Source organism: the organism of the source record quoted next, unplaced genomic scaffold (assembly GCF_019419815.1).
Source record: "Pyrus x bretschneideri cultivar Hongxiangsu unplaced genomic scaffold, Pyrus_bretschneideri_v1 Contig12, whole genome shotgun sequence".
NCBI lineage: Eukaryota > Viridiplantae > Streptophyta > Magnoliopsida > Rosales > Rosaceae > Pyrus > Pyrus x bretschneideri.
The window spans coordinates 2,681,911-2,698,526 of record NW_025999413.1 but is presented as its reverse complement, the minus strand read 5'-3'; the positions used below and the strand labels follow the sequence as shown (position 1 = coordinate 2,698,526).

Sequence of the window (16,616 nt, the reverse complement as noted above, 5' to 3'; positions counted from 1 at the left end):
ATATTGATTAACAAGCAGTATTCCAATTTTGAGATTTAGTGAAACACTCATGGGTTAGGTCTTTTGAAGGATGACAGATCATTTGTTCCTAAATAACATCAAGATTATGAAGAAAGTTTGATGCTTTATATGCGACAGCATTGATTAGTTGTAACTTTTCATTGAACTGTGTTTATGGTAAAAGCTTTGCCAACAGCTTTCCAAGACGATGCTAGTTTTTTAGTGTAATGGTCATCAACCCTTCGGGAGAGGATAGGTGACTTGCACGTGACTATTGCCGAAAAGCTAATCTCGCCTAATCTTTTTTCATTTGAAAAAAAGAGTACACAACCTGCAAGTATTTTTTGGGGGGTTTTTATAGGATAAACTATGCATTATGCTTTTTGGTTGAGCCCTTATTTTGTTGACCCAAATACAAACCCTTTTTCTAGCAAGAAAATGTTTGTTGGTGAACCCAAATTATAGCCAGATTTTTGGGTTTTCTTTTGGGTGGATGTCTTTTCGTGTTAGGGTAGGGATACAAAAAGGAAAAGAAGATAATATAGTTTTCTATCAAATGTGACTTACCATAACTACAAAAATGTGACATTTGATATAACATTTGATACTAATTGTGGTAATGGACAATGGAGATGTGTTAAAGAAGATGATAGATAGTTCATGGAAACTAAAGTTTCACACTTTTATTTGATCACTTTGTTGGAGTCTTGGATTTGCCAACTCACGCAGTCCTAACATGGAAACCATCCAATTGTGTGGATTGAGATTCTCTTCGGATTTCTATGTCTTCGAAGCTAACGAAACAGAAATTCGGACCATTCAATTTAAATCATGCTTAGTTCATCTCATTGACAACTTCTAACAAAATCAAACCCTTGAACGGTCCAAATCTTTTTTTCTCTTTTGAATGATCAAGATTTCCGAATTTATCGACTCAGGACACACAGATCTGACTAGGATGTCAACTCCAATTGTACTACCTTACTCCAGCAGACAAAAGATTTTAGCTTTTTTTATTTTTAAGACCACCAACTTAATCATGATTTCCAAGGCCAAGTGCATGATAATGGAGGGCACAAGAAAATGGGTCCATGTAATACCCTGTAAATGTAATCCTTATCTTAATAAATAATACTTTATGCACCATAGCCTTTATTTTTTATGGGGTCGCCTAATGCAGAAAAAAACTTACTTGTTACATTGCTGTCAAACTCAATTTATATCTATATGTTTGCGTGATTTACAATTCACATCAAGAGAGAGAAATAGAAATTGATCTAGGTGGTATATTACGTGAACGGAAATTCTCTGTCCACATAACAAGAACATGCATTTCAAGGGCATGTTCATGATGAGGGTTTCCTTCGAAACACATAAGATTTTGATGTAAACTCTTTAGCTTATGCAATGGAATGGCTACCCAATACGATAGACGTTTTCTCTCCGATCTTCGTAAACCAGAGAATCTTGTTGATTTGGAATCGTTTGTTTGTCAAGTTAAATTAAACTTTCCTAAACAAATTCTAGCATTCCATAAAATCTCATCAACTCATCACTTTAGCAAGGAAAAAAATGTGTGAAGTGATAGGGATTTATATGAACAAGAAGGGAGAAAAAGGACGGCAAAACACATGCAATGTCAAGTCAAAAGGGGTGCTTCCACGATTATGGTATGAATTTATTTATGAGCCTCAAGTGTTATTTTTCTCATACCAGTTAACAAACATATAGAAAAATTCATGAATTCTACTATGGCACCAACGTTCGTTTTTATTTTAAAGAATGAATTATGGCTATGTTATTGATAATAAGTCAACATTATTAATGTCGAAACACATGAATATAGTATCGATATCATTGAAATTCTATATTTGAAACGTCTGCTATTTACATTTTGTACTAAAATTTATCATTTCGTCAAAGAACAGACGTACTGCACATGAAATTCCTGCTCTAATGACAATTTATGTATCCAGTTTTTTTTTCTTCTGTTCATGATTGAACCAACTCATGTTAATCATGCTTCCTATTTTCTTTTGAAAGTTTATTTTAGAGATTATAAAGATTAGAAAATATGCATATATGAAAAAACAAATAAAAGACCTAGAACGATAACTAGACACATTTTCAAGTTGTCTTTTTAGCTAAAATAATCTTTAAGATTGGTATAATTTTTTATTTTGGTCCTTAAAATTTAAAATCAATAAAAGTTGTTCATAAGATTGTCTACCATCAATCATTTTGACGATTTTGTAAAAAATATTCGTTAAACTAAAGAAACCACCAATTCAAGTAAAGAAATTGATTTAATAAAAATACCCTTAATTTAACGAAAATTATTCACAAAATAATTAACGGTAAATAATCTCAGATCATTTTTATCTATTTTAAATATCAAACACCATAAAGAATTGTACTAAGCAGGAGCAGAGCAGAGCAGAGCAGGACACACAGTGTAATACTGTTAACCAGATTCCTCAATTGCAGTAATTTTCACTACCGCAGTTAAAGCTCCCTACCACCTCTGTATACTAAATAGTATATAACTCCACCACCCACTCCCCTCTCTCTCTCCATCCCTCGTTTTCTCCCACCCTCCTCCTTTGACCACTGGTCCAACCTCTCTCACACTCTCTCTCTCTCTCTCTCTCTCTCTCTCTTCATTTTCTTTCCGGCAAACGAATCTGTGTTGCGCTGATCACCCAGAACAAATCGACATTGACAGTTCTTGAAACAAAACTGACAGAAAAAAAAAATGGGTTCTTTAGATCTCTCACTCTAAAGCTTGTTTCTTTTTTACTGGGTTTACTCTGCTCTGCGTTTTTATCAACAAGCTGAGCTGCTGCAATGGCGGAGCCAGCGGCGGAGGCGAAGACAGTGCCTGAGGCGGAGAAGAAGAAGGAGCAGAGCCTGCCCTTTTTCCAGCTCTTCTCCTTTGCAGACAAGTACGATTGGCTCCTCATGATCTTCGGAAGCTTGGGCGCCGTCGTGCACGGGTCCTCCATGCCGGTGTTCTTCCTCATGTTCGGGGAAATGGTTAACGGATTCGGCGAAAACCAAATGAATTTGCAGAAAATGACCGCAGAAGTAGCAAAGGTTCGCAACCCCATCTGTTCATTTCTCATATTTTTAAGGAAAGACGATTTCCGCACACCAACTTTCTCCTCCCAAATGCGCAAAATAAATAAACATGAATGTGCATAGGAGAAAAATGAGTATGCGGAAATCACTTCCCTTCCTTGAGATTTCGTTGCGATTTCTCGGATCCCAGATCTGATTTTTTGTTGTTGATTGCAGTATGCTCTGTACTTTGTGTATCTCGGTCTCATAGTATGCGTAACATCCTACGCAGGTAAAAAAAACTTCAAAATCCAACCTTTTTAATTATTTTTTAGTTTTAGTCCTTGCTGGTCGTCGGATCACACTTGTTGGACTTCTGTCCAGTCCAATCCAGTCCCACATGACTCGTGCATCACTTCACGTGCACTGTTCCCTCCCCTATTTTCTCATTAATTATACGTTAATCCGTTGATTAATGAGGTTAAAGGTGATTAATTTATGTGATTATTTTTTCACAGAGATTGCATGCTGGATGTACACCGGTGAGAGGCAGGTGAGCACGCTGAGGAAGAAGTATCTGGAGGCCGTGCTGAAACAGGACGTCGGCTTCTTCGACACCGACGCTAGAACTGGAGACATTGTCTTTAGTATCTCAACGGACACTCTTCTGGTCCAAGATGCCATCAGTGAGAAGGTTTCCCTTCTTTGGCAACTTGCATTTTGCTCCCCCTCTCTCTCCTCTTTCTCTCTCTAAACTTTTTATTTCCTTGTCATTTTATCATCGAGAAGTGATTTCTGTCCACTATTTGAGTTTTATCGATAATGACAAAATAAAAAGTAAAATAAATAATACCAAAATTGATTATTTAATGTAAAAATATAAATTTTCGCTAGAAAAAATAATACGAAAATTTTTCGTTAAAACTCTCAAAACTCTCAAATAAATATTGTGCAGAAGAATATCTCTCCCACTCCCATACACGCGGCAGAATCTAGTCTTTGGGAGTGTTAAATTTGTAAATGGACTTATCCGGGGTGGGGTAGTTGGGCATGCACCAATGCGGGGCACACTGCCTAATCAGTGCGCACGTTAGCAAGGACTGGCTTAACGTGCGCGGTGAGGCCCCCTTGGCATTTTTTGGATATTTTGATATTTCCTTAAATGTTTGATTTTGAAAGTTTATATCCAGTAGGTGGACGTTCGGTTAATTCCATACTGTTTTATTTATTTTATTTTATTTTTGGGAATTTTATTTTATTTTATTTTATTGTTTTGATTTAGGTGGGGAACTTCATACACTATCTCTCAACGTTTCTGGCGGGGCTGGTGGTAGGGTTTGTATCAGCATGGAGGCTGGCGCTGCTGAGTATTGCGGTGATTCCCGGAATCGCTTTTGCCGGCGGCTTATATGCCTATACACTCACCGGCCTCACGTCCAAGAGTCGCCAGTCGTATGCCAATGCAGGGATAATGGCTGATCAGGTGAAATTTTAGAACTCCATACAAACGTACGTGTTACTGTTTTCGTAAGAAACTTCTCATGGCCTAATTTTGTAAGGTTTTGTTCGTGCATAGGCCATCGCGCAAGTTCGGACAGTTTATTCGTACGTTGGTGAAAGCAAGGCCCTCAATTCGTATTCGGATGCAATACAGAACACGTTGCAGCTTGGTTACAAGGCCGGAATGGCCAAGGGTCTCGGCCTAGGGTGTACCTACGGCATTGCTTGTATGTCATGGGCACTTGTTTTCTGGTACGCTGGTGTGTTTATCCGAAATGGGCAGACTGACGGAGGGAAGGCGTTCACCGCCATTTTCTCCGCCATTGTTGGTGGCATGTAAGATTTTTAGCTGAAAACTTTCATTTTTCTTCTACTTACCTTTTCGGATGAATAAGCCTTCTTATGGTAATGCAACACTTGAATGTTACAGGAGCTTGGGTCAGTCATTTTCGAACCTCGGGGCCTTTAGCAAAGGTAAATCAGCCGGATACAAGTTGATGGAGATAATTAAGCAAAGACCAACCATAGTTCAAGACCCCTTGGAGGGAAAGTGCTTATCGGATGTTAGTGGCAATATAGAATTCAAGGAAGTAACCTTCAGCTACCCTTCGAGGCCAGATGTTATTATCTTCCGAAATTTTTCGATCTTCTTTCCAGCCGGAAAAACAGTTGCTGTTGTTGGTGGCAGTGGTTCAGGGAAGAGCACTGTTGTCTCTCTGATCGAAAGGTTCTACGATCCTAACCAGGGTAAGTTAAAGGCTTTTGGTGATTGGAGATGTTTGTTTGAAAATCTATGATGCTTGATGAAGGGAAGTATCTAACATGTCTTGTTCGGTAAGCAGGGCAGGTTTTGATCGATAGCGTGGACATAAAAACGCTGCAATTGAAATGGTTGCGCGATCAGATCGGGCTGGTAAACCAGGAACCGGCACTCTTTGCAACTACGATACTCGAGAACATTCTCTATGGAAAGCCTGACGCTACAATGGAAGATGTTGAAGTTGCAGCTTCCTCAGCGAATGCTCACAGTTTCATCACCTTGCTTCCAAACGGATATAACACTCAGGTTGGTATCGATTATTCGCTGAATGTATGGCTCTGTACAAACGCTATGCATATAACATTTTTAGCTTGTGTGAATTCAGGTAGGAGAGCGAGGAGTTCAACTATCTGGTGGTCAAAAGCAGAGGATTGCAATTGCCAGAGCTATGTTGAAAAACCCGAAGATCCTCCTACTTGACGAAGCAACCAGCGCCCTTGATGCAAGCTCGGAGAGCATTGTTCAAGAAGCTCTAGACCGTCTCATGGTCGGAAGGACAACTGTTGTTGTTGCACATCGCCTTTCCACCATTAGAAATGTTGATAGCATTGCAGTTATACAACAAGGCCAAGTTGTCGAGACAGGAACACATGAAGAACTGATTGCCAAAGCAGGGGCCTACGCTTCTTTAATTCGATTCCAAGAAATGGTCGGGAACAGAGACTTCAGGAACCCATCTACTCGCTGCTCGCGCTCATCACGTCTAAGCCACTCATTGTCGACGAAGTCTTTAAGCCTTCGGTCTGGCAGCTTAAGGAACCTGAGCTATTCGTACAGTACTGGTGCTGATGGGCGGATAGAGATGATTTCAAATGCTGAAACCGACAGGAAAACTCGAGCTCCTAAGAACTATTTCTTCCGGCTTCTGAAGCTAAACGCTCCCGAATGGCCCTATTCAATCATGGCCGCTATAGGATCAGTACTTTCAGGGTTTATTGGTCCAACATTTGCTATTCTAATGGGCAACATGATTGAAGTTTTCTACTATAAAAACCCCGCCTCAATGGAAAGGAAGACAAAGGAATACGTTTTCATGTACATTGGAGTCGGGCTATACGCTGTGGTTGCGTATTTGATACAGCATTACTTCTTCAGCATCATGGGAGAGAACCTCACTACTAGAGTGAGAAGGATGATGCTTGCAGGTATAAACAACTAGTCTTTATATCTGCCTCGTTAAATCACTTCGAATTCTTTACCGCACATTCAACTGTTTCATTCAAGTTTACGTCTTTTTGATTCGTGCAATGTACTTGTTTTTCTTCAGCAATCTTGAGGAATGAAGTTGGATGGTTCGATGAGGAGGAGCACAACTCCAACCTTCTAACAACTAAATTGGCAACGGATGCTGCTGATGTGAAATCAGCTATTTCTGAGAGGATATCTGTGATATTGCAGAACATGACTTCACTCCTCACTTCATTCATTGTTGCCTTCATAGTGGAATGGAGAGTCTCCCTCCTCATTTTAGCAACCTTCCCACTTCTTGTGCTTTCCAACTATGCTCAGGTACACTTCACACTCTCAACTCACTTAACTCAAAGAAACTTACCTAAACCTAAATGTCATGGCGACGGTATCACAAACCAATCATGCAATGTTTGTTATGTGTGTTAACTTTATCAATGACAATGCGTGATTGGTTTAGTACTGCCACAGTGGCCTCGCCAACTTTGCTTTCGTGACTCGAATAAAGTTACACTTAGAACTTCATTGTGTCTGTGGTACAAATCAATTGCTCATCGTTATTTGTTTTAACCTTTTCATACGTACCTATATTACGATTCAATCAATAACGCTCTTTCATGTGTTTTAACCTTTTTTTTTTTTTTTTTTTCACTTTCTTCTTTTTCTTCTTCTAAAACACCAAAACATATTTGCTCTGAAAATTGCTAGCTTTATGCACCCAAAGAGAAAAATGCTAACTTTTTGCTTTGGTGGGTTGACCCAAAGTCCCGCAGAAGCATATGGGAGTGGTCTACATATTATTTTTATCGGTGTGTCAGATATTGCATCAACTTGCACGTCTATGGAATCTTAAACTTCACCCCAATCCTAGCATGAAACGACAACAGAATACTGCTACGTGTCACCATACCCCTGCACTGCACGTGCCTCCTTCCGAGCCTTGTGCACATTAGGTCTTGGAAAGTGGTCACAGAAAATTAAAATATAAGAGTGAAGAAATTAATATAAAATACCAACAATTCCTTGGAAGCATCCTTTCTTCCAAGCTGCTAATTAGCATCTATATTCGATTTCTATGCATATTACTAAATTAATAGTGATATTTCAAACTAATCATTTTATGTTATGTATTTAAATACATGACATTGTGTGATAAACTTTATAACATGGCTACTTTGATGTCTCGGTTCTCTTATTTTCTATAAATAGTAACCGATGAGCTGGCGCTGCACATCACAGAGTTACAGCTTGGAAGGGGATCCTCTCCGGATCTCTTCCACCTAATCCTCTTCATCAAACAATCTGAACCCTTGAAATATGATTCAACGGCTATAAACACAGACATGCTTTAAAAATTATAATAACTTTAATCGTTGAATAAAATTTCAAGAATCCGGATTGTTTTCTTACAGCATATATATATTGTTATATGTCTGAATCTATAGGCCCCAAAATTTGTCACAATACTTTATACTTCTCCTTTTTTTCTTAGAATAATTCAGTGAAGACTCCCATGTGATGAGAGTTACAAGAGAGATTTCAGTCCCGTGAGCACATTTTATATTATATGATAGATATAGGTACTTTTATTTTTTCCAGAGCTTTTTCTGCAGAAAGGGAAGAAGGTAACTTGTCCCTGGTGCGCATTGTGCACACCCCAGTTTGATTTGCCAATCTTGTCGTTTTGGAGTGCATGGGAGGGTTTCAATCTTTGGGGTGGCTGTTAGGGGTTCGCTTTCAAACTGTAGTCGTACAGAGACAGGCGCCTGTGTTCGTTCTTTTTTTGTCTTGTGTGGGAACAGTGTTCTAAATTCGCGCATGATGCATGCACAGTGAGAAAATGACCCGTCTGATTAAATAAGAACGTACATTGTCTGATAGATTTATGTCCTTGTCCTTTGTTTTGTTGTTTTCTGAGGGCCCGCTTTGAATAAGCAACGAGCCTGTTAAAGGGAAGAAACTTACTTGCCCCTGAGATGACACGGTAGCATTGCGGTGTATTCACTTTGTTTGTTGTTTTCGAGGTTTTTGTACAAGTAATGAGCCGGTAGGAGGAGAGAAACTTAACAGTGTCTTTGGAGTTGTCATATGTTTTAACTTTTCATTTGGTAACCACCGAATTGTATCAAGAAACAACTCTCAACCACCAATCCAACAGATAACAGAACAGACACTTAACTAACGCACCTTATTAGTGCTTAATCATTTACTTAATGGAGTTTACTGACTGTTTAATTCTGCAACTCTGCATTATGCGTTATGCAGCAACTTTCTTTGAAGGGCTTTGCTGGAGACACAGCCAAAGCTCATGCAAAGACGAGCATGATTGCAGGGGAGGGAGTGAGCAACATTCGGACAGTCGCCGCCTTCAATGCCCAAAACAAGATCCTATCTCTCTTCTGCCACGAGCTCCGTCTCCCACAGCTGGGAAGCCTCCGCCGCAGCCAAACCGCTGGCGTTCTATTCGGCCTCTCTCAGTTTGCTCTCCATGCATCTGAAGCTCTCATTTTGTGGTATGGTGCCCACCTCGTTAGCAAAGGTGTCTCGACCTTCTCGAAAGTTATTAAGGTTTTCGTTGTCCTCGTTGTAACGGCCAATTCAGTTGCTGAAACCGTTAGCCTTGCCCCGGAGATTATTAGGGGCGGTGAAGCTGTTGGTTCGGTCTTTTCAATCCTCGATCGTCAAACAAGGATTGATCCGGATGATCCTGAGGCTGAGGTGGTTGAATCAGTACGCGGAGAAATTGAACTTAGGCATGTTGATTTTGCGTACCCATCGCGACCTGATGTCATGGTGTTCAAAGATTTTAGTCTCAGAATCCGCACTGGCCAAAGCCAAGCACTTGTTGGAGTTAGTGGTTCAGGAAAGAGTTCCGTGATTGCTTTGATCGAGCGGTTTTATGATCCGATAGTTGGGAAAGTAATGATCGATGGCAAAGACATTCGCCGTCTGAACTTGAAGTCACTTAGGCTGAAGATTGGATTGGTGCAACAAGAACCAGCCCTGTTTGCATCAAGCATTTTCGAAAACATTGCCTACGGCAAAGAAGGCGCGACCGAAGCAGAAGTAATTGAAGCTGCACGTACTGCCAACGTGCATGGTTTTGTTAGCGGGTTGCCAGATGGATACAAAACCCCGGTTGGGGAGAGAGGAGTTCAGCTCTCCGGTGGACAGAAACAAAGAATTGCAATCGCACGGGCGGTGCTCAAGGACCCGAGAATACTCTTGCTAGATGAGGCTACAAGTGCACTTGATGCCGAGTCAGAATGTGTGCTGCAAGAAGCACTCGAGAGACTAATGAGGGGCCGCACCACCGTGCTTGTTGCCCACCGTTTGTCTACAATTAGAGGGGTGGACAGCATCGGCGTGGTGCAAGACGGGCGCATTGTTGAGCACGGCAGCCATTCGGAACTAGCGAGCCGCCCCGACGGAGCTTATACAAGGCTGTTGCAGCTGCAAAATCATCACATATGAGAAGAGTTTTGGTCAAAAACATGCATGCATGGCCTTGTTGGTTGTTAATTATGTGTGTCCCCTATTAATCTTTATGTATCCACCATTTTTCTTTTAGTTGTAGATATTGGCAAATCTTTCTCAACAATTTCTCTAATCTTTAAGCGAGTAGCAAGTATTATATTATCAATCAATATCATATCTTTCCTTTCTCCTTTTTAGACAAGCTTTCCTCCCTCGTGCTTTTCCCGAATCCCATCGCATGTGTTTTCGAAGGGTAATAATTTCAAACGCGACATGTTATACAATTCATAATTCACAAGTTAAACGACATACTAAAAGATTTGAAACTTAACTCGTAGGATTATAAGATCCTCGATGTGTACACAAGTAACATGGTTAAGCAAATACAAATCGATTGTAAATCAACAGATTATGTTGTAGAAATCTAATATTGCATAAATGGTGATGAAGGTTTTAGAGAGAGATGACAGAGAAATGTAGAGAAAGAGAGAAAAAGAGAGGGAGAGAGAGAGAGAGAGATGAATTGTTGTAATGTTTTCTTATTACTGAATTACACTCATTACATTTGTTATATACTCTCAAGCATGCTTGCTCACTAAGTCACCTTATAACTACCTTAACCACCTTATAACAAACCTACTAATCTATTGACACATGACACTCTATCTAACCATCCATTATATATTGTTAACATCCTCCCTCAAGCTTAGGAGAAGGATCACGAAGCCTGAGATTGCAGCAATGAGCATGGAATAGTGGTGCAGACAACCCCTTTATCAGAATATCAGCAAATTGCTCATTAGAAGATACAAACTGCATGTGAAGTAATTGTTTGGCAACCCTTTCTCGAATAAAATGCACATCTATCTCGATATGTTTGGTTCTTTGATGCATCACTAGATTACAGGTAAGAGCAATATCTGATAGATCATCACAAAACATTGTCGATGGAGTTGGAACTTCAATATGCAAGAATGCAAGAATCTGTTTTATCTAGTTGATCTCAGCAGTTGTTGTAGCAATTGCTCTATACTTAGCTTCAATAGATGAACGAGATACTGTGTTTTGCTTCTTTGATGACCACAATATTGGATTGTTCCCCAAGAAAGCAACCAATCTAGTTGTGGATCTTCTGTTATTGGGATCCCCTGCCCAGTCAGCATCACTAAATGCATTTAACTCCAACTTTCCTTTCATATATTGAATACCATAATGTTGAGTCCCCTTAAGATATCGTAATATCCTTTTTACAGCCAAGTAATGTGACTCTATAGGACAATGCATGAACTGACAAACCTGATGCACAGAGAATGCAATGTCAGGTCTTGTGAAAGTAAGATATTGTAATTCTCCCACTATGCTTCTGTACAACTCATGATTGCCAAATGGTGTTCCATCATCCTTAAGAAGTCGATTTTGAGGCAAGCAATGAGTAGCACAGAGCTTTGACTGATGCATTTATGTCTTTATCAATAAGTCATTGACATATTTATGCTAAGATAAAAACAATACTTCTGCAGTCTGTGTAATCTGAATACCAAGAAAATAGTGTAGTGGTCCTAGATCATTGATATCAAATTATGTTGCCAATGCAGAAATTACCTCTTGAATGATAGTTGTTGCACTCCTTGTGATGATTATATTATCCACATATAGTAAGAGGATCACTACCCCAGAATCAATGTGTTTGACAAATAATGATGTGTTTGCATAGGTTGTTTGAAATCCTAGAGAAGGTAGAAAATTAGCAAACCTCTCATTCCATGCCCTTGGGGCTTGTTTGAGACCATATAAAGACTTGTGAAGTTTACAAACTAAGGAGGAATAGATAGAATCCACAAAACCAGGAGGTTGTGCCATGTAGACTTATTCTTGCAATATTCCATGCAGAAATGCATTTTTTACATCGAGCTGTCTTAAACCCCATCCAAATTGTGCAGCTAATGCAAGAATAAGTCTCACTGTAGTAGGCTTAACCACTGGGCTGAATGTTTCACCATAATCCATACATGCCTCTTGATTAAACCCCTTTGCCACAAGCCTAGCCTTGTATCTTGAAATGGTTTCATCTGCATGTCTTTTGATCTTAAAGACCCATTTGCACCCCCACAAGATTTCTGTTTGATGGTAAAGGAACCAAGGACCACGTTTTCTGATACTGTAAGGTTATATTTCCTTCTCCATGGCTTTAAACCAGACTGGAGATTTAAGAGCAGACTTATAAGAAACCGGTTCAATCTAAGACAAATCAACTTCTACATTCTCATATGTTATGACAATGAATGCTTTCTTCTTGACAATTCCACTATTCGGCCATCTTTGCATATGATGCAAGTTCAATGGAGGTATAGGAAGAATTACTTGTAAACTTTCTATTTGAAACTCAGGAGCCACAGGGAATGAAGTAAAAGTACACTGAGGTGAAATGCCAGTAATGGGTTGTTTTGTGTCTTCTATTGATGTTGGCTGAGATAGATCAGTTGCATGAGATGAATTGTGAGACCTAGTATTTGCATTAGCAGAGCTAGGTGGAACATTAGGGCTAGACACAGATGGATTTGATGGTGCTTCAACAATCATGTTTTCACTTGTAACACACATTGAATTCACTGGAATTTCAGAAATAGGCTTTTAGGAAGGAACATATGACTTTTGTAAAAGGGAAGGATACACTCATCAAATATAACATGTCTCAAAATATAAAATCTCTTTGAGCTAACTTTAAAACAAATATACCCTTTGTACTTAGAATGCATATCTTGGTTTTAGGTTTTAGCTTGTTACTAGTATAAGGCTTTAATAATGGGAAACATGCCCAACCAAAAATCCTAAGGTGTTGAACATTTGGAACAGATTGAAATAGAACCTCAAATGGTGAATGATTATTTAGAGTTGATGAAAGCATCCTATTGATAAGGTATATCATAGTTTGACAAGCAAAATACCATAAAAATACAAGTAGATATGCATTTTGTAATATTGTGATTGAGGTTTCAACAATATGCCTATGTTTTCTTTCTGCCAGCTCATTTTGCTCTGGAGTATGAGCTCATTTTGCCCAATGACCACAGAACAAACTTCACTTTTATTATGCAAAGGAAATAGCCAACAATATCTAGTGCATTCATCAATGAATGTCACATAGTATTTATAACCATCAATAGAAGTACATGGAGCAAGGCTTCACACATCACTATGAACAATTTCAAAAGGAATTACAAATTTAGACATAGATGGTGAGAAGGGTAACTTGCTGAATTTCCCTTGTAAACATGAATGACACAAAGAAGGTGACACATTAGAAGGTACTGAGATATTAGACTTTCTAAGTATAGTGGAGACAATGGAATTAGAAAGGTGACCTAGTCTATTATGCCAGAAACTGGAATGTACTTGCTGTCCAAGGAATGTAGCTTTAACTCATTGACTTTGAACTACAGCTGGTCTGGATATTAGAATTGGATATAACCCATTACTGCACTACGCCTTGTATAGAATCCTCCATGTGGCTTTGTCCAAGGATAGAGTCTGCAAGTTTGCAGTTAGATGATTTGTTGCTTCTGAATCTGTAAGCCAGAACTGCTGAGACAAGGCATTTGATGTTAGAGTGGATGATGAGGAGTTTACATGCATTGCAGTCATTTGAGGGGTGGTGCCAGAGATATTTGCATTTCAAAAATGGCAAAACTGAGCAGTATGATTCTTCTTGCCACATATTTGACATCCTTCAACTACCACGACATCAATATTTCTGAATCTACATGTATCAGCAAGGTGACCAAACTTTCCACATATTTGACAGGCTGAATGTGTTGGAGGTGCACCCATAATTCCAGAAGTAGTGTATGTGTTATTTGAATTCCCAAATCAAGAATTAGCATTATAGTTGAATTTACTTCTGCCCTTGTTCTTGTTATAGTTGTTCTTGAAATAGATAGGCTGAGTAGTTGCACTAGAGAAACTAGAAGACTTAAGTGCTCGAATACCTTGACTCGAATTTGCAAAAACCATTTGATTATGATCACCAGAATACACATGAGATGAAAAAGACGAGTTCTTGGAACCAGATTCAGAATTTTTTGCAACCATTACAGAAAGAAATAGTGTAACAGTAGTGTTCTCGACCATCGCTTCTTCAGCAAGCAATTGAGATCTCAAGTCTTTGAGAGAGATGGCATTCTCTCTGCCTCGAATTATGGATTGGATGGTATTATATTCTCCAGATAAGCCATTAAGAGTCAATATGACAATATCATCACCTTCAAAATGCACTCCTGCAGTTGCCAAATAATCACTAGCTTCTTTGATTCTCTGCAAGTATTGGGATATTGAATTAGGGCATTTCTTGATATTTTGTAACTCAGACTTCATCTGGAATATGGTTGCACAAGTAACAATGGAGAATTGTTCTTTGAGCCGAATCCATAGATCTCGAGCACTTGTGCTTCTAATGACACGACACACGATACAGCCTGATGGGGAAAGTGTGACAATAATGAGCTGCATCAAGGCTCAATCATGCATTTTCTAGACCTTGTATGCATCCGTTTTAGTTCTTGATGATGAATCCCCATAATTGACATCAGAATCCCCAAAACCAGAAGAAACAAACCTTGTAGGACAAGGGTTAGAACCATTCAAGAACCCCATAATTCCATGACATTCGAGTAGCAATTACATCTGAAAATGCTAGGAGAGGTAGTTGGAATCATCTAGTTTGACAGTCACCAACGTAGGAACAGTAGAGATAAGAGAAGTGATGGGAGATTACACAATTTGTAGTTGGTTGGCAGTCACCATTGCAGCTTGTTGAAGAAAAAGTCACACAGGAAATATATCAAACACTTAGAGTGCACCATTGTAAAGAAGAACAATCGTGAAACAGAAAAATATTAAAGTTCCGAGATCAGAAGAACAAAGAAAAAGATCTTGGGCGGCAGAAGCAAGAAATCCAAGATCAAGATAACCTTTCAAGCAAGAAGAGCTCGATCGGCGAATGATACCATGTAAAGCAACATGTTACGTTGCAGAAGTCTAATATTGCAGAAATGGTGATAAAGGTTTTAGAGAGAGATGGCAGAGAAATGTAAAGAGGGAGAAATGAATTGTTGTAATGTTTTCTTATTACTAAATTATACTCATTACATTTGTTATATACTGTAACATCCCACATCGCCTAGGGGGTGGATTATCTAAGCCTTATATGTATATTCTCATCTCTACCTAGTACGAGACCTTTTGGAAACTCACTGGCTTCGGGTTCCATAGGAACTCTGAAGTTAAGCGAGTTCAGGAAAGAGCATTCCCAGGATGGGTGACCCACTGGGAAGTTCTCGTGTGAGTTCCCAGAAACAAAACCATGAGGGCTTGGTCGGGGCCCAAAGTCAGACAATATTATGCTACGGTGGAGTCGAGCCTGGGTTGTGGTGGGGGCCCGGGCCGAGATGTGACAATTTGGTATCAAAACCAATCCTGGTCGGATGTGTGCCAACGAGGACGTCGGGCCCCTAAGAGGGGTGAATTGTAACATCCCACATCATCCAGGGGTGGATTCTCTAAGCCTTATATTTATATTCTCATCTCTACCTAGTACGAGGCCTTTTGGGAGCTCACTGGCTTCAGGTTCCGTAGGAACTCCGAAGTAAGCGAGTTCGGGGGAGAACATTCTCAGGATGAGTGACCCACTGGAAAGTTATCGTGTGAGTTCCCCAGAAACAAAACCGTGAGAGCGTGGTCGGGACCCAAAGCGGACAATATTGTACTACGATGGAATCGAGCCCGAATTGTAATGGGGGCTTGAACCAGGATGTGACATATACTCTCAAACATGCTTGCTCAACCTAAACACAACCCATTAACGCCCCTACTTTCCTAGGGATTAAAGGTTGAGGCCTACAAAAAAGCAAAGGCTCACTCTTTATAATAAAATGGAGACACATTCATTTGTAGCAGACTGTGTGAATGTGAAGCCTAAGAATGTGCAGCAAATGGCAATAATGAAACCACTCGTTTTGCAAAGCAAAGTAGAAAAAAGGGTCCATATTTTTAATTATTTACTCTTTTTCCCCTTCCATTAGTGAAGTTCTGAGGGCCCAACTTTTTACAATTCATTGAGTGCACCAAAATTATTGTATATATTTCAGGGCACCCTTTTTCTGAATGTGCAGTAAATTAATGGGTTTCCAGAAATGTCATGCCCATGTTCAAACATTCGAAGTTAGTCAGTCTAGCTTTTTCTATATATTCTCAGATAAAATAGTAAATTCATAATTTCATGGATCTGTCACTACAAAAAAAGAAAAAGAAAAGAAAGCTTTTAAAGGAAGGTCTTTTGATCAACTTCACAGTTTGAATATATTTCGAGTTGGTAGTCAGACATTGGAGAAAGTAAAAAAGAAGGGCAAGGCATGACAAGAACAAGGATGATATGCAATTATGCGTCATGTCTTTCTCAGTGGAAAGTCACAATTATAATTCTGCAATCTCTTTGTATGTACGAGTAATAATACCATTAGCATATTTTTTTTTCGAAGAGCTTATATTCATTAAACTTAAAACATATTATAAAATA

General features: G+C 39.3%; 2 protein-coding genes across 2 annotated transcripts; one reads left to right on the top strand and one right to left on the bottom strand.

Annotated features, from left to right (window-relative positions):
• Positions 1-2,571: 2,571 nt before the first annotated feature.
• On the top strand, positions 2,572-10,215 carry LOC125474370 (ABC transporter B family member 19-like). Its single transcript, XM_048577941.1, has 10 exons — positions 2,572-3,096; positions 3,298-3,352; positions 3,579-3,754; positions 4,343-4,543; positions 4,637-4,896; positions 4,991-5,307; positions 5,403-5,626; positions 5,706-6,525; positions 6,648-6,889; positions 8,834-10,215. The coding sequence occupies exons 1-10, from the start codon at positions 2,848-2,850 to the stop codon at positions 10,040-10,042; spliced, it is 3,753 nt and encodes a 1,250-aa protein (XP_048433898.1). The 5' UTR covers positions 2,572-2,847; the 3' UTR covers positions 10,043-10,215.
• Positions 10,216-11,038: 823 nt separating this feature from the next.
• Positions 11,039-11,503, bottom strand: LOC125474209 (uncharacterized mitochondrial protein AtMg00810-like). The gene has a single exon (XM_048577644.1). It carries the CDS (start codon positions 11,501-11,503, stop codon positions 11,039-11,041), a length of 465 nt encoding a protein of 154 aa, XP_048433601.1.
• Between the last annotated feature and the right edge of the window lie 5,113 nt (positions 11,504-16,616).